Below are 19,527 nucleotides of genomic sequence, written 5' to 3'. Positions count from 1 at the left end.
GTATGAGACTTATAAGGATAAGATATAGGTTCCATTCCATGACTAGTGAAAATAGAGGCGGCTTGATCAGTGGATAATCCATGGTAAGCTGACTCAGAAGGGGTTTACCATTAATCGGGTATCCCCACTCCCAAACGATACACCAATTGGAACAGAGGTGTACGTATGTGGAGGATGTCTGGGGAGCAGAATCCGAGGGAGCAAGAGAAAAGAGTGGTGTAGAAAAAGAAAAAGGGAATACCATTTTGTATGCGTCATGTAGTAAATCATGCCATTTTGAATGGTAGGATTTAAGTGTGGAAGTTTTTGTGATGCTACCAGTATCTGAGAACATCAGTGAGTCTACGATTTGAGACTGACTGGTGAGAAGGCAAATTGGTTACTGGTGCGATAGATTGAGAAGTATGGGAAGCATACTGGTCTCGGGCAGGATGTGGGTGTGAGGAATAGTGAACCCCGTCCCGGTTCAACATAAAAAGAGTGCTGGCTAAGAGAGGCAGCAGAAGAGACACATTTAAGAGGCCCTTGATGGAAGAAAGGCGTCTATGGGAACGCATTGGAAACATGTGTAGGGAGTAGAATCTCTGCACCGTATGGTTTGATTCGGATGCAGAGGGCAGTTTGGTTGACCTCAGCGTTAGACGATCTTTCCCGCTACACATGTAGTCCGAGACCATTCGAGAGGATGGAAACCTACATGAGAAGGTCTGCTAGTGCGTTCAGTAAATCTCTTAGATAAGTGGCCCGAGGATGCATGGAGTGAGCAAGGGCCAAGGGTAGAGCTGCGCAGCTTCTCAGCAGGGCAGCTAAGGTAATGCGTGCTTGTGTGTTGGAAAGCACATTGTCCCTATGCTGTCTGTCTGTATGCACAAAGATTTGTTGCAGAGGCAGTATTGGAAGGCATAAGGGTATAACGCATGGCTACAAGCTCCAGGAAGTTCATGTGAAACTGTGCCTGGAGTGGAGTAGACGCATATTGGGTTGAGAAGCTTTTAGATCAAACTTTACAACCCCGAGTAAATGCGAGCATGAACAGAAACAGACTAGGTTTTGGTTCTAGATCTGCAATATGGATGAGGGACGAAAGCGGTTGAACAGCTTAGACCCACTGATAATGGAATTTCACTGAATCTAGCCCAGAGCAGTTTTGGATCTATGAGGAAAGTGCATAGTGAAAAAACCCCATGGCCCGACAATGAAGAATTGAGGGGCTGAGGTTATGGAAAAATGCACGCAGGGACATGTAAGAATTTATTAGAATGTCTGCGCGTATGCTGGACAGGAAGGTCTTTATGACTGTGGTGTCCAGAAGTGTTATATAAGGGATTTATGGCAGTGACAGTAATCCCAGTTAGTAAATGAATATTGGTTATGCAGCTGTCCATGCAAGGAAAGAGTGAATGATGTTGCACTCCGCAGAGAAACAGCAGTCACCGATAGTGATTCAATGAATACCCCAGTTGCCGAAGCTGGCGCAACCGGCAGAGCTTGGGATTGTAATATTGTGACTCACCATGAAGCACATAGAAGATTAGAGGTAATGCACTTACTGCGATATGGAAGCATAGTGACGAGAGATACCATTTTACCTGAGCCTTCTGAAGAAAAGTTGGTATTTCTGAGGTCCAGGATGGGCGGAGAGTAACTACTTTCTGTTGAAAGAAAGAATAGTGTAATTAAAACTCCCCAATCCCCCCCTCCCCCACTCTGCGCTTTGTAGCGTCTGGGGGAGGTGTACCGGGAACTTTGGTACAAGGTGGGGTGGCCGCTCTGATATCCGGCCAGTTTAGGAGACCAGGAGGTGTCCAACTGGAGGGGCTGATGTACTCTGGATATCATGTAACCTCCCACGGGAGCGTGAGCGGTAAAAGTCTTACCCGCATTTCTGTGTGCTGTACAAGGAGACAACCGAGACCTGTCGTCAGGCTTCGAGGTGGACTTGCAGTATTTGCTGGATCTCATGTTTAGCAGATCAGTGAATGCACCTGGAACTTTGGTTCTGAATCAGGAACCAGAAGCCAGAGCATTAATCAGTACAGAGCCTTGTTGCTGAAGAAGGGAGGATGCCCTGATGCAATCCCAAAGAAATGATAGAGAGGTTCTTTTGGTATTGTGGCTGACATAGCTGGCATAGTGATATGTGACACTACTATTGTTCTTGGAAGGTACATGACCTAGAACTTTTCGAACCATGTGGCCCGAATTAGAGAACACATCTCAATGGGAATGCCGCAGAAGCAGGTACTTACCATCCGACGTGGATTGCCGAAGGACGAGCTGGTGAAGATTGCTGGCTCTGTGGATTTCAGGAGTCATCGAGAGAGTAGACGCCCGTCTCAACTCTGATGCCTGGTATGGTGGCGCAGGTATAGAGAAGACAGGCTGAGCGTGGCTGGCACTACCATGGTAGTATTTTGTGGAGGGCCACAATCCCCCACCGATGTCGGTTGGGCATGCCTCGGGAACAGGGAAGCCAATTAACAGCTCATGAACCCGGCCCTCGTCGCAGCAGCTCGATGTCTTGTGATGCCAGTGCAGAATTCTTCGGAACTTGTTCCGGTGCTTCTGGAGCACCAAGGACTGCCAATACTGTGCGGAACAGTGTCGATGGCAGGTGGTGATGGTTTGCTCGGGGCCCGAGCATTGTCCAGCATCGAGAAGGATAGCACCAATATGCTGGATGGCGTTGGGTGGCGGACGGTCACCGTGTTGGTGACGATGCATGCCACGGTGCTCGGCCCGGTCTTTCCCGGGCCGAGCCCTCGCTGTCTTGGATGGTGACTGACGATGGACTGTCAAGCATGCCTGCACTGCTCCTGGCACTATGTAGTGTCATAGGCTAATACAGGGATTTAATAAGAACTCAAGCATGGAGTACTGTGTTCAGGCGAGGGCATTACGTGGTGGTGCTATGTCGGTATTGACAGTGTCGATGGCGGCCGAAGTGGCCTCGAGGGTATCGTCAAAAATATATATGAAAAAACATCAATGACCTGGCCAGAGCAATGATGACAGTGTCGGAAGCACTGACGGCATTGGCGTAGGTCTCTATGAGAATGATGTGACATCGAATAATCGAAAAAAACATCATTGGTATCGGAAAAAATGATACTGGCATCGATGGAGTCGACGACCGCATCGATAGGAACGTCGAAGACACAGATGGAAACGACATGGGCATCGAGGGCATCAATGTATGGAGGCGGGCGCCGACGGCATGGCCATGGGCATCGACGGCATCGATTGGATCGACTCGGGCACCAATGGCATCCATGCCACCGACATGGGCCTCAAAGGCACCGACATGGGCACCAATGGAATCGATGTTGGCATGGATGCCATCAATGGAATTGAAATTGGCATCGATGGAATCCACTTTGGCATGGATGGCATCGATGGAATCAACATTGGCATCAATGCCACCCATGGAATTGGCATTGGCATCGATGCCCATCAATGGAATCGACCCTGGCAACAATGCCCATCGATGGAATCGATCCTAGCATCAATGTCCATCGATGGAATGGACCTGGCATCGATGCCCATCGATGGAATGGACCAGGGCATCGATTGAAATGTCCTGGGCATCAATGGCATCAATAAAATAAAGGATGGCATCGATGGAAATGACCTTGGCATCAATGGAACTGCCACGGACGATGGTGGCATCGACCCGGGCATGGATGGCACCGACTAAACAAGGTGTACGTCGATGGCATCCAGCCGGGCAATGATGGCACTGATGAACCCTAAGGAAAAATCAGTGCCATGGATGAAAAACATGGATGGCACTGCTAGAAAAAAACCACAAACAAATGATTACGTAAGGCTTCAAAATCCTCCTTATATAAATCTATCAATCAAACACCTCTCTAAAAAGGAGGAATTATTCTTTACCCATACTATCTCAAAGCAAATGTTTGGGAAATTGTATCAGAATAAATGTGCCTTCACAGTCGCCTGTCTCTTGCCCACATAGGGCTGCAACCAGTATCTTGTATATAGCACACACAGTCACCTCATTACTCTTTCCCAACTAACAACTATTTTTTTATTTTTTTAAAACCCCATCACGTGACCACACTACTTTCTAAAACCTAACTCTCACTATTCCCCTGAGCTCTTTCCCAACACCTAAGTGCTCCACACAAATCCTCACAAAATATTTATCATATTTTTTCGGTCATTGACACATTTAAGTTCTTATCGCTTCCTTTTTTTCTTCTCACTCCCGCTATTCATTCAGCTCGTTGTTTCATAGTGCCGCTGTTATATACACACTCCTGTGCCTCCCGACATCGACGATGTTTCGGCAGAAACACCCACCTTCTTCAGGGGATTTCTCCTATATATGAAAACACATTTATTCTCACTTATTACAATAAATCTCAAACAATTTTTAACACTTTAAGGCTCAAGCTATGCGACTTACTTACAGTGTTGGCCGTACCCGGCTCCTTTCCCCAGCTCTGTTTCAAAAATGGCGCTTGTCACTCAAACTCCCAAAAGCCACTGCTTTTAAAACCAATTGGGTTCCTGAACTCTCCTCCAATCAGTTTTCAAGAAAAACTGACCAATCCACTTCTTTGTTAAGTCCCTCCAGATGAACCGTACCTAACTTAAATATCCATTTTTGCTCCTTCTGCAACAATTTAAGATCAACATTCCCACCCCGCTGATCTTCTTTTACAACTTCCAATACTGTACATCTCAGATCTTCAAAACCATGGCCCTGCTCGGTACAATGTTGTACCAAGGGGCTTCCATTCTCAAACGTTTCAGGGCGCTCTTATGCTCTATGAGCCGTATTTTCAATTTTCTCATCGTCTTCCCCACATATAATAGTTTACAAGTGCACCATATAACATATACCACTCGTGGCGTAGCACAATTTGTCCTCACATGCGGGACATATCCTTTTAATTTTTCATTTGGAATATCAAAGTTTGAATGTGCCACCACACACATGGAACATTCCTGACACGGAAAATGACCCACATCCTCATTCTCTTTTTTTTCTACTAACTGGTGAAAAGAGGAATGTACCACCATATCTTTAATGTTGCTGCCCCGTTTATAAGCCACCATTGGTTGATCCTTAAACACTGAATACACTTGCAAGATATGCCAGTTTTTTCTGATACTTTGAGTCACCCCCTGTATCCCTTCAGAAAACGGTAACACACATGTAATCCTATTGGATACGTTTCTTTTCTGAGGGTTCAGTAGGAGGTCCCTATTGTTCCATCGGGCCCGCTTCAAGGCTCGTCCGACAACCCGTTCAGGGTACCCCCTATCCAAGAACCGTTGCCCCATTTCTTTAGATCTTTCTTTAAATTCTGCAACAGTGGAGCAAAGTCTCCTTAACCGCAGAAACTGTCCATAAGGGATACTGTTGACCAAATTCCATGGATGACAACTCGAGTAACTTAAAGGAAAATTAGTTCTTACCGGTTAATTTTCATTCCTGTAGTACCACGGATCAATCCAGACAGTGGGTTGAGCCTCCTTTCCTGCAGGTGGAGACAGACTAAAACTTGCAGGATGCCCTATTTCAGGACAGAGCCTATCCTCTCACCCTTCAGTATAACGTATGTCAAAGCATAAAACAATAAACCCATGAATAGGATCAAGCAAGTAACCAAAAAGCTCAACGGAGCAACCATAGATTAATGTAGAAGCATGGTATACCTATACGCTCTTGCATAAACTTGGTATAAAATAACCACCAAGGCTTCCGGTGTAAATGCTCAGTAATCTTGCACCAAGAAAAATATGAAAATCTGCAGACCTGCAAGAAAACAAGCTTCGAGAGGACAGAAGACAGACAGGGAAGGGCGTCTGGACTGATCCGTGGTACTACAGGAACAAAAATTAACAGGTAAGAGCTAATTTTCCTTTCCTGTACGTACCCGGATCAGTCCAGACAGTGGGATGTACCAAAGCTTCCCTAAACTGCAAATCTCCTGCGGGGAGACAGACTGACTCTCCGCCCACGAAGTAGCCTGAGAACGGAGAGAATGGGCTTTCAGACCCTCAGGAAGAGGATGACCCTGTCAAAGATATGCCGAGGAAATGGCTTCTTTCAACCACCGCACAATCGTGGTCTTAGAAGCCTGTTTACCCCGGTTGGGACCACTCCAAAGGACGAAGAGATGGTCCAATACGCAGAAGTCATTGGTGACTTGAAGATAACGAAGCAAGACTTGCTTGACATCCAGCCGATGGAGGTCGCCCCCAGCCGTACCCGCAATCTCCTCCGGAGAGAACGCGGGGTGTTCTACCGACTGGTTGACGTGAAAGGCGGAGACAACCTTAGGCAAGAAGGAAGGAACCGTCCTGAGAGAGACCCCGGAATCTGAAAAATGCAAGAAGGGCTCCTGACAGGACAGCGCCTGAAGCTCGGAAATACGACGAGCAGAGGAAATAGAGACTAGAAAGACAGTCTTAAGAGTAAGATCCTTGAGCGTAGCGTGGTGAAGAGGCTCAAAGGGAGCCGCACAGAGAGCACGAAGGACCAGGTTGAGACTCCAAGATGGACATGTGGCCCGGGAGGGGGGGCGGAGGTGTCTAACACCCCTCAGGAAACGAATCACGTCCGGGTGAGCAGCTAAGGCATGACCGTCCACCCGACCCAGGAGAGAGCCGAGTGCAGAAACTTGAACGCGTAAGGAACTGAAGGAGAGACCCTTAGAGAGACCCTTCTGAAGAAAAGAAAGAACCAAAGGGATCGAGGCGGAGCGCACCGGGACACCCGCCTCCGTACATGCGGACTCAAAGACCTTCCAGATGCGCAGATAGGCCAGAGAAGTCGACTGCTTCCGGGCTCGCAGCAGGGTGGAGATGACCTCCTCCCTATAACCTTTGCGCCTCAGGCGACGCCATTCAAAGCCAGGCCGCTAGACAGAAGCGATTGGCCTGGTCGAAAAATACAGGCCCTGCCGGAGGAGACAAGGGAGATGATTGAGGCGCAGGGGCCCGTCTACCGCTAGATTGATGAGATCCGCGAACCACGACCTTCGAGGCCACTCGGGAACGACAAGAATCACCGGACCCCGGTGGAGTTCGATTCTCCTGAGAATATTTCCTACCAGAGGTCATGGGGGAAACACGTACAGAAGGACGTCTGCTGGCCAAGGGAGAGCCAGAGCATCCATGCCTTCTGCGCCGTGCTCCCTCCAGCGGCTGAAGAACCGATTGGCCTTGGCATTGCACAGAGTCGCCATGAGGTCGAGGTGAGGAGGACCCCACCTGTCCACTATCAGAGCCATGGCCGCGTCCGAGAGCTCCCACTCTCCCGGATCGAGCGACTGCTGGCTGAGGAAGGCGGCTTGAACATTGTCTTTTCCGGCGATGTGAGAGGCCGCAAGGCACTGTAGGTGACGCTCCGCCCAGGCTAAGAGGCGGCTGGCTTCTAAGGCTACCAGGGGACTGCGAGTGCCCCCTTGGCGATTGATGTAGGTGACTGTGGTGGAGTTGTCGGACAGGACTCGTACCGCCTTGCCGCGGATCAGGGGAAGGAACTCCTGAAGGGCCAGGCGGACCACCAAAGTTTCCAGTCGATTGATGTGCCAGCGCGACTGAGTCTGGGACCATGTCCCCTGGGGGGACTGAGAAAGGCAGACCGCACCCCAGCCCAAAAGGCTGGCGTCCGTGGTTACTATCGTCCACTGTGGAGCTTGAAGAGGCATCCCTTGCAGGAGATGAGGAAGAGACAGCCACCACTGTAATTCGTCGGTAGTAGACTCCAAGAACGGAAGGACTACGTGGAACTGCTCCGACACTGGTTGCCAACGAGACAGCAAAGCTTTCTGTAACGGACGCATATGAGCAAAAGCCCAGGGGACCAGATCGATGGTAGAAGCCATGGAGCCCAGGACTTGGAGATATCCCAGGCTGTCCGGGGAAGATAGCACAATCAGATTCTGGACCTGATCGATCAGTTTGAGGGCTCGCGCCTGAGGTAAGAATACCTTGCCTACTCGGGTATCGAAGTGTGCTCCCAGAAATTCCAACTCCTGGGAGGGCTGAAGCTTGCTCTTGGAAAAGTTCACTATCCACCCGAGAGAGGCAAGGAGCTCTAAGACACGATCCACCGCCTGCCGGCAAGAGGTCTCCGACTAGGCCCTGATGAGCCAATCGTCCGGATAGGGATGGACGAGAATCCCCTCCCGGCGCAAGGCCGCCGCCACTATTACTATGACCTTCGTGAAGGTGCGAGGAGCGGTCGCGAGGCCGAAGGGGAGAGCTCGAAACTGGAAGTCCTGGTTGAGAATGTGGAATCAGAGATAATTCTGGTAGTCGCAGTGGATGGGAATATGAAAATATGCTTCTGCGAGATCGAGGGAAGCAAGGAACTCTTCGGGTCGGACCGCCGCAATGACCGCCCGCAGGGTTTCCATGCGGAAGTGGGGGATCTTGAGGGCCCGATTGACCTCTTGAGGTCCAGGATTGGGCGGAAGGACCCGTCCTTTTTTGGCACGGTGAAGTAAATAGAATACTGGCCGGCGCCAATTTCCCTTTTGGGACTGGGACCACCGCCCCCAGATCCAGAAGCTTGGAGAGAGTCTGGACCACGTGTCCCTCTTGCCCGGCCGCAAGGGGAGAACAGAAAGAGATCTGGAAGTTCCTGATGAGGTGGAAAGCGTACCATCTCTGATAATGTCGAGGACCCACTGATCCGACGTGATTTTGACCCATTCCTCGAAAAACAGGGAGAGGCGTCCGCCGAGGTAAGGTAAGGACCGAGGAGGTCAGCTGAACTTCATTGCGTGGCAGGTTTAGCGGTGGTACGCACGGGCTGGCCCTCGCGAAAAGGCCGCCTGCCACGAGAAGACCCCCTCACAGCACCGCCCCGCCCGCGAGAAGCGGAGCGACGCTGACCCCTGAAGCAAAAGCGAGAGGCGCGAAGGACCGAGAAGACTTAGGGCGGTCCTCTGGAAGCTTATGGACCTTGTTGTCAGCCAAGGAGTCCATAAGCTTGTCGAGGTCCTCGCCAAAGAGCATCTTACCTTTGAAGGGAAGTGCCCAGCCGGGTCTTCGAGGACTGATCAGCCGACCAGTGGCGTAGCCAAAGGAGCCTCCGGGCAGCCACTGCCGAAACCATCGCCTTCGCCTACACATGGACCAAATCGTAGAGGGCGTCTGACACTAGGGATGTGAATCGTTTTTGAACGATTAAAATTATCGTCTGATAATTTTAAAATCGTTCTAACCGTTAAAGTACACGATACAATACAAATGCCCACGATTTATCGTCAGGAGCATTTATATTGTATCGTTAAATAGGACACGGAATTATTGGGGGAGGGTGGGAAAAACCGGCACACCAACACAACCCCTAAACCTACCCCGACCTTTTAAAACAAATTCCTTACACTCCCCCCACCCTCCCGAACCCCCCCAAAATGTTAAATTACCTGGTGGTCCAGTGGGGGGGGGGGGGGTCTCTCCGGCGCGATCTCCCGCTCTCGGGCCATCGGCGCCATTTTGGCTACCACTGATAAAAAGGCGCCGATGGCCCGAAAAGAAAAACCCACCCCGACCCTTTTCAAATTACCCCTTTGCTTCTCCCACCCTCCCGACCCCCCCAAAAACCTTTTAGATGTACCTGGTGGTCTAGCGGGGGGTCCAGGAGCCATCCCTTCAATCGTGCCGGTGCCGGTGTCTGAGGTTTCAAAATGGCGCCGATCGCCTTTGCCTTAACTTGTCACAGGGAGCGACAGTCGCTCTCTGTGACAAGATAAGGGCAAAGGCGATCGGCGCCCAGCTTCCTTCAGAATCCTAGGTTGCATACCATCCGTCCAGGTGATTGCTACTCTTTAGTTGTGTCAATCTGGCCTACTACATCTTCCAAGTTCACAGTGATTTGGTTCAGTTCATCTGAACTCATCACCCCTGAAAAACTATTTCCAGAACCAGTTTCTTACCAACATTCTCATTAGTAAAACACAGAAGCAAAGAATTAATTTAGTCTTTCTGCAATGGTCTTATCGTCCCTCTCCAGATGGTACAGATGGTACAGAATTCTGCAGCTAGGGTCCTGACCAACTCTAACAAGAGAGACCACATCACGCCCATTCTTTACAATCTACACTGGCTTCCAATTAAATTCAGAGTCTCCTACAAAGTCCTGACCCTCACTCACAAATACCTAAACAACATAGCACCTATCGATCTCACCCATCAACTCCGTACCTTTAAATCAACAAGACCAATCAGAAAAGCCTACCAAGACACCCTGATCATCCCTCAAACCAAAACTCCACTAAGAAATAGGGCTTTCTCACAGCAAGTCCTTCACTTTGGAATGCACTACCCACCAGAACTCAGACAAGTCACCTGCCACCAATCATTCAAGAAAAAACTGAAAACCTGGCTATTCAGCCAAGCATTTCCATGATTTCTAAGAAGCTGCTTCAACGAACCCTTATTACATCCTCCCCGCTCCAACTATATAACCCCTCCATCCCCTCCCTCTATTCTTCTCTCCCCCCCTGGATTTAGACATATAAGAATTTCTTATACCATGTATTTTGTCTTATGTTCATGTTTAGCCATGTATTTTTATCTTATGTTTAATTGTTACTCAAAAAGTTATACAATTGTTACTCTAATAAGTTCTTTGTTATATGTAATTGCCCACAAGCAAGCTTTTCAACTGTTCCCTGTAAACCGATTTGATTTACATATTATGTAAGAAGATCGGTATATAAAAACCATAAATAAATAAATAAATAAGAGCCCCTTTAGCCCCGTGGTCATCTAACGGTCAAACCGACTCTCTCACAGACTTCTTGATTCAGATATATTTTTTAAAGTTTTTATTATGATTTTTGCCTCTTCAACCAATGATTTACACTTAACTTGACATGCTTATGCTTTTTCCTATTTTCTTCAGATGGATCCGTCTTCCAATTTTTAAGGATTTTTTTTGGCTAAAATAGCCTTTTCACCTCACCTTTTAGCCACGACAGTAATCATTTGCCTTCCTTCTACCTTTCTTAATGCGTGGAATACATCTGGACTGCGCATCTAGGACTGTATTTTTAAACAATGTTCAAGCCTGTGAACACTTTTAACCTTTGCAGCTGCACCTTTCAGTTTTTTTTCTATTTCCTCTTATCAGTTTCCCTTTTGAAAATTTAGTGTTAGAGCTGTAGATTTACTTATTGTCCCCCTTCCAGTTCTTTGTTTAAAATTGGGACTCTATTGATCTCCTGTCCAATTAGAAGAAGTTATTGTCACATTTAATTCATCCTGCTAGACTTACAATGCTCGCTTCTGGAAGACTATACCACAAATTGACCTCCGGTGCAGGCAAGAGGCAGAGTAGCGGCATGGAGAAGTTAATGGCAAACCTCAAAAGATTTGGACAGGTATAAAAAGTCATGGGGTCATTACTGGGCTCCATGGAAAAGGAGTGAGTTGACTTTATTGTGACTATTTATTTAAAATTCTTATATACCGACATTCCTGTAAAGTATACAGATCATACCAGTTTACAGTACAAACAGAACCTTCGCGTGGGAGCGATACAATGAACATTTGTAAATTTGAAAGATTGAAAATTTGAGACACAAGTAACAAATAAACTCAAGTATATGTACATATCTAACCCAAGTAACTGTTCAACCGAATATAGCAAATAAATAAATAGACTATTGTTAAATGTATCTATTATGTGTGTAGACTGGCATAATGTTCTCTTAATTCTATATTACAAGCTGTTTTAAATAGAGTTTACAACATAGAAATGATAAGCAGAAGAAGACCAAACGGCCCATCCAGTCTGCCCAGCAAGTTTTGCACTTTTTTTCCTCATACTTATCTGTTTCTCTTGGCTCTTAGTAACCTTTTGGTTCTATTTCCCTCCCCCCCCCCCATTAATGTAGAGAGCAGTGCTGGAGCTGCATCTAAGTTGAAATAATCTAGCTTAATTAGTTAGGGGTAGTAACCGCCGCAATAAGCAAGCTACATCCATGCTTATTTGTTTACGCAGGACTATGTAATTCAGTCCTTGTTTGGTTGTTATCTGTTATATAGATCCACTTTTCTTCATTCCCCCTGCCGTTGAAGCAGAGAGCTATGCTGGATATGCATTGAAGTGAAGTATCAGGCTTATTTGGTTTGGGGTAGTAACCGCCGTACAAGCAAGTTACTCCCCGCTTTTTGTGACTGCAAATCCTTTTTTCCACATTTCCTCTTCCCGTTGAAGCTTAGAGCAATGTTGGAAGTCACATTAACTGTGTGTATGTTTTATTGAATAAGGGTATTATCTTCAGGTAGTAGCCGTCATTCCCGCGAGCCACCCACTCTTCATTCACGTTCTCTAGACTTTATGGATTCACAGTGTTTATCCCACAAAAAAAAATGATGAAGGGCTGGAATGGCTTGTATATGAAAAAAGGCTAAAAGAGTTCTCTTCAGCTTGGAGAAGAAACAACTGATAGAGGATTTTGATAGAGGTTTACAAAATTATGAGTGGGCTGGTTAATAGGGAATGATTATTCACCATTTCAAAAAGTATTAAGAACAGAGGACACTCTATGAAACTAACAGGTAGCAGATTTAAAATAAAATTATTTTTTCATTCAACACACAATGAACCTGTGAAATTCCTTTCTGGAGGATGTGGTCAAGGCATCTAGCATAGCAGGCTTTAAAAGGGAACAAGTTTCTAGTGGAAAAGTCTATAACAAATTATTAGCCAGAGGGACTCGGGCAAGCCCACCGCTTACCCTGGGAGTGACCAAAAAGGAATGGATCTATTCATTGGGATCTTCTAAAGAACTGGATTGGTCACGGTCAGAGGCAGGTTGCTAGGCTCCATGGACCTCTGCTCTGACCCAATATGGCACATACTAATTATTTATGACGTCAGCGAACAACAAACCAGCAGAACTTACTTAGCATTTTTGCTGCCTTTCTTTATACCTTTTCTAGTTCCACTATATCTTTTTTTTGGGTAACCAAAACAGCACGCAATCTTTAAGGTATGGTCACTCCATGGATTGATATAGAGGAATTATTATAGTCCCAGTTTTGTTTTCTCTTCCCTTCCAAATAATTCCTAACATTCTATTTGTTTATTTGACCGCCACCGCATGCTGAGCTGAAGATTTCAATGTATTCTGCACAGTGACTCTCAGGTCCCATTACAGTACCCAGCATCTTGTACTAATGGTTGGGATTTTGTGTTCTACATGGATTCCATTAAATTTTATCTGCCATTTAGATCCAGATCTCCATTCTGGCAAGATCCTCCTCACAATCTGGTAATAACTTTCTTTGAATACTTTTGAGTCATCTGTAATGAGGAGACAGGGGGACAGTGTAACCCCCTATGGAATCCAGATGGGATTCAGTGGTTTATTAAGCCACAGAAATCCAAACTAGCTAAACACTAATGAGCTGACAGTTCACCAAGAAAAAGAGACATGTATTTTTACATAAATTTGTTCTATACTATTGCAAAGGATTATTAATGTTTTCTATTTTTATGTTCTCTTCCTATTTACCAATAAGGCTATTTGAATACAAAGTGTTACTCCAAAGAATTAATCTCTACCTGCTGCTGACCCTCTTCTGCTTATTACATCACATCCATTTCATCCTCCGCTTGTGACATCACAGTCAGAGTCACAAAGGAAAACTGTGCAAAGGTGAAGTTTAAGGTGCAGGACTGCCCCCAATGGACCCTCCCAGGCTGACCCTGATTCATGCAGAATGCTTGTACACTGTATGCTCAAATTCCTATTTTCCTAGTTTGTACATATGAACGTGCATACCATCTGTACATGTGTGAATCATGTTATGAGTCAAAAGCATGAAGATAAGATACATTGCATTGAGAAGGCTGCTGAAGTAGGAGAATGTTAGAATGGTTTCATATGATTTTTCTGTGTTATTACCAGCTTGCTGTCATATGATTGCATGATGATTTATTCCAGAATCATTGCAAATATCTTTACATATATAATAGGAGATATCTTATTTTACTAACAGACATTTGAGAGGCAGGGAGGATAAGAGGAATTGTGAATTCCCCCAGATGCAGCTCCTATACCATTCCTACAATGACCACCCCCACACCCAGTAGTCCCACACCATTCCCTACAGTGACTCCCCACACCCAGCACTCCCACACCATTCCCTACAGTGACCCCCCACACCCAGCACCTCCCACACCATTCCCTACAGTGACCCCCCCACAGCATTCCCTACAGTGACTCCCCCCACACCCAGCACTCCCACACCATTCCCAACAGTGACCCCCCCCACACCATTACCTACACTGACTCCCCCCACACCCAGCACTCCCACACCATTCCCAACAGTGACCCCCCCACACCATTACCTACAGTGACTCCCCCCACCCAGCACTCCCACACCATTCCCTACAGTGACTCCCCCACACCCAGCACTCCCACACCATTCCCTACAGTGACTCCCCCACACCCAGCACTCCCGCACCATTCCCAACAGTGACCCCCCCCATACCATTACCTACAGTGACTCCCCCCACCCAGCACTCCCACACCATTCCCTACAGTGACTCCCCCACACCCAGCACTCCCACACCATTCCCTACAGTGACCCCCCCCACACCATTCCCTACAGTGACTCCCCCCACACCCAGCAGTCCCACACCATTCCCTACAGTGACCCCCCCCCCAAACCATTCCCTACAGTGACTCCCCCCACACCCAGCACTCCCACACCATTCCCAACAGTGACCCCCCCCACACCATTACCTACAGTGCCTCCCCCATCCCAGCACTCCCACACCATTCCCTACAGTGACTCCCCCACACTCAGCACTCCCACACCATTCCCTACAGTGACTCCCCCACACCCAGCACTCCCGCACACCATTCCCAACAGTGACCCCCCCCACACCATTACCTACAGTGACTCCCCCCACCCAGCACTCCCACACCATTCCCTACAGTGACTCCCCCACACCCAGCACTCCCACACCATTCCCTATAGTGACTCCCCCACACCCAGCACTCCCACACCATTCCCTACAGTGACCCCTCACACCCAGCAGTCCCACACCATTCCCTACAGTGACTCCCCCCACCCAGCACTCCCACACCATTCCCAACAGTGACCCCTCACACCCAGCAGTCCCACACCATTCCCTACAGTGACTCCCCCACACCCAGCACTCCCACACCATTCCCAACAGTGACCCCTCACACCCAGCAGTCCCACACCATTCCCTACAGTGTCTCTCCCCACCCAGCACTCCCACACCATTCCCAACAGTGACCCCTCACACCCAGCAGTCCCACACCATTCCCTACAGTGACTCCCCCACAACCAGCACTCCCACACCATTCCCAACAGTGACCCCTCACACCCAGCAGTCCCACACCATTCCCTACAGTGACTCCCCCCACCCAGCACTCCCACACCATTCCCTACAGTGACTCCCCCACACCCAGCACTCCCACACCATTCCCTACAGTGACTCCCCCACACCCAGCACTCCCACACCATTCCCAACAGTGACCCCCCCCACACCATTACCTACAGTGACTCCCCCCACCCAGCACTCCCACACCATTCCCTACAGTGACTCCCCCACACCCAGCACTCCCACACCATTCCCAACAGTGACCCCTCACACCCAGCAGTCCACACCATTCCCTACAGTGACCCCCCCACACCCAGCACTCCCACACCATTCCCTACAGATGACTCCCCCCACCCCCAGCACTCCCACCACCATTCCCTACAGTGACTCCCCCACACCCAGCACTCCCACACCATTCCCAACAGTGACCCCCCCCCACACCATTACCTACAGTGACTCCCCCCCAACCCAGCACTCCCACACCATTCCCTACAGTGACTCCCCCCCCACACAGCACTCCCACACCATTCCCTACAGTGACTCCCCCCACACCCAGCACTCCCACACCATTCCCAACAGTGACCCCCCCCCCCCACCATTCCCTACAGTGACTCCCCCCACACCCAGCACTCCCACAACATTCCCTACAGTGACTCCCCTCACACCAGCACTCCCACACCATTCCCTACAGTGACCCCCCACACCCAGCACTCCCACACCATTACCCTACAGTGACTCTCCCCACACCCAGCACTCCTACACCATTCCCTACAGTGACCCCCCACACCCAGCACTCCACACCATTCCCTACAGTGACCCCCCCCACACCCAGCACTCCCACACCATTCCCTACAGTGACCCCCCCACACCCAGCACTCCCACACCATTCCCTACAGTGACTCCCCCCACACCCAGCACTCCCACACCATTCCCTACAGTGACCCCCCCACACCCAGCACTCCCACACCATTCCCTACAGTGACCCCTCACACCCAGCACTCCCACACCATTCCCTACAGTGACCCCCCCCCCCACACCCGGCACTCCCACACCATTCCCTACAGTGACCCCCCACACCCAGCACTCCCACACCATTCCCTACAGTGATCCCTCCACACCCAGCACTCCCACACCATTCCCTACAGTGATTCTCCCCACACCCAGCACCCCCACACCATTCCCTACAGTGATCCCTCCACACCCAGCACTCCCACACCATTCTCTACAGTGACTCCCCCCACACCCCAGCAGTCCCACACCATTCCCTACAGTGATTCTCCCCACACCCAGCACCCCCACACCATTCCCTACAGTGACTCCCCCCACACCCAGCACTCCCACACCATTCCCTACAGTGACCCCCCCACACCCAGCACTCCCACATCATTCCCTACAGTGACCCCCCCACACCCAGCACTCCCACACCATTCCCTACAGTGACTCCCCACACCCAGCACTCCCACACCCATTCCCTACAGTGACCCCCCACACCCAGCACTCCCACAACCATTCCCTACAGTGACCCCCCCACACCCAGCACTCCCACACCATTCCCTACAGTGACTCCCCCACACCCAGCACTCCCACACCATTCCCTACAGTGACCCCCCACACCCAGCACTCCCACACCATTCCCTACAGTGACCCCCCCCACACCCAGCACTCCCACACCCATTCCCTACAGTGACCCCCCACACCCCAGCACTCCCTCACCATTCCCTACAGTGATCCCCCCACACCCAGCAGTCCCACACCATTCCCTACAGTGATTCTCCCCACACCCAGCACTCCCACACCATTCCCTACAGTGACCCCCCCCCCACACCCAGCACTCCCACACCATTCCCTACAGTGACCCCCCACACCCAGCACTCCCACACCATTCCCTACAGTGACTCTCCTCACACCCAGCACTCCCACACCATTCCCTACAGTTGACTCCCCCACACCCAGCACTCCCGCACCATTCCCTACAGTGACCCCCCACACCCAGCACTCCCACACCATTCCCTACAGTGACCCTCCCACACCATTCCCTACAGTGATCCCCCAACACCCAGCAGTCCCACACCATTCTCTACAGTGATCCCCCCACACCCAGCAGTCCCACACCATTCCCTACAGTGACTCTCCCCACACCCAGCACTCCCACACCATTCCCTACAGTGACTCCCTCACACCCAGCACTCCCACACCATTCCCTACATTGACTCCCCCTACACCCAGCACTCCCACACCATTCCCTACAGTGACCCCCCCCCCACACCCAGCACTCCCACACCATTCCCTACAGTGACCCCCCCACACCCAGCCCTCCCACACCATTCCCTACAGTGACCCCCCACACCCAGCCCTCCCACACCATTCTCTACCTTAGGTTTTATCCCTTTACTTAAAAACACATTATTCCCCTCTGTCCTCCCAGCTAACCTGGCCATTGTAGTGCCAGTCCTCTGCATGTGCCACAGATCAAAGCTCTCTCCAGAGCCTGGTAACTGTGCACTTTCAGTTTGCAGAGCAGTTGTCACCGCTATTTAATGGCTGGGGCACTCTCCTTTTAATTGGGTGAAAATATTGACTCTGTAGCAGCACCAAGACCCACAATGGACTTGGAGGCAGATCTGCTGCATGACAGCACAGCACGTCCACCACTGGTCCAGCCTCACAATTGTTTGTTTCCAGTCCAGGAGTTCTGGGGTGAGGTAGGGGGAGGAACGTGCATGGCTCCTGACCGTGTTGTGGATGTTCTGTTGTGAATGTGTGTAGCCTGCATTGCTGCTCTCCATGTTCTGAATAGAAATGGAGACTGCTCTTTCCTATGCATTTTGTCTGGTACGTTTTGATAGCACTAAATTCATTGCCATAAGCCTGAAACTCTGAACAGCCTGTCTGTTATGTTGTTCTCTTGTTTTCTGATCTGCACTGGCAGGAGCACTCCATGGTTTGGAGATGTTTGTCATCCTGATGCTGTTCCTTTGGTTGGGGATCGGACTGGCCTGTGCTGGTTTCTGCTGCCACCAGCTGCTGCTGATTCTTCGAGGCCAGATGCGGTACCAGGCATGCAAGGGACGGGTTGCACTGGCCCGCCCGTGGCAAGAGAACTTGCGCCACGTGTTTGGGAAGAGATGGATGCTGGGACTTCTCCTCCCTGTACGCAACATGGACTGTGAAGCCCACCAGCATAAGGAGCACTGACGTCTGCTCCTTTCACTACCCTCTCTCTTCTCTGCTGAGCCCTGGGCGCTTATTATGCAACTTTGGGGGAGCTTGGGGGGGGGGGGGGGATGAAATCACTGTAGCATCACTCAACCTCACTATAAGGACATGAGCAGCACCTTCTGCCCCCACCCACATGCAGAGAGAAAGCGACTCCCTCCTCACTGGCTCCCTTTCTTTTCCAGCACCAGATCTTGCTCCTCCCTCAGGTTTTAAAGTGCTCCTCACATTTGGGAGAGATTCTCTGAATACTCTTGAGATTTTTGCTTCCTCCCTTATTCAGGACGGCAACAGAAGTCCATTGCTTCTTTAGATGCAGCAAAGCTCACTAAGACCACCCCCATTTAGGAAAAGCTCAGCAAAGGAAAGTGCCCATTACCCTCACCTGATCTGACTGCCCGTGTGGCCCTATGCATGTCTCGGGGCCCTTCTCTATCTGGATGGATTTGGCTGAAGTTTGATAGGAGCCTTTAGGTCCCAGTTTGTCTATGGGAATCTGTCCATGGAAAGCCCCCCCCCACCTTTGCACCACACTCCAAACCTGCAGGTTTTGCAATTGTTTAGAAAGCTCCTCATGGTTTACGAGCAATTCTGTTAAACTGAATGAACTCGGGAGCGGCTGCATAGATCATCATCAGAACCCCATGCAGGCGTCCCTGAGCCACGGGAAGGCCAGGACTCGGGGTGGGAGATGTTATGAGCGCAGAGTGAGATCACAAGGAAGGTGCACACCTGCTGTTCCAGAAAGGTCTGAAAACATAAACCATGGTGGTGAATAAGAAACGAAATGACCGTACCAGTCCCAGCAGGAGGACCGTGAATAAACTGCAGGCCCTTCAGGCAGCGGGGTAAGCCATGGCTGTGCGTGCAGGAGGAAAGTGGTAACATATTTTCGGTTCCTATTTCAGAATTTGGTGTCCATAAGCAGAGTGCCATGGCACCTG

At 49.7% G+C, this 19,527-nt stretch overlaps 1 protein-coding gene across 1 annotated transcript in view; it reads left to right on the top strand.

Annotated features, from left to right (window-relative positions):
* The window catches only part of ZDHHC22 (zinc finger DHHC-type containing 22), a 34,019-nt gene extending 15,457 nt beyond the window's left edge, over window positions 1–18,562 (top strand). Inside the window, exon 2 of the mRNA XM_029597393.1 lies at window positions 18,297–18,562. Within this exon, the coding sequence (XP_029453253.1) occupies window positions 18,297–18,562 (266 nt within the window). The remainder of the gene's footprint in view (window positions 1–18,296) is intronic.
* Window positions 18,563–19,527: the final 965 nt, after the last annotated feature.

This window comes from Rhinatrema bivittatum, chromosome 4 (genome assembly GCF_901001135.1).
Source record: "Rhinatrema bivittatum chromosome 4, aRhiBiv1.1, whole genome shotgun sequence".
In the NCBI taxonomy this organism is placed as follows: Eukaryota; Metazoa; Chordata; class Amphibia; order Gymnophiona; family Rhinatrematidae; genus Rhinatrema; species Rhinatrema bivittatum.
Note: the sequence above shows the minus strand (reverse complement) of the source record. Positions and strands in the feature narration are given on the sequence as shown.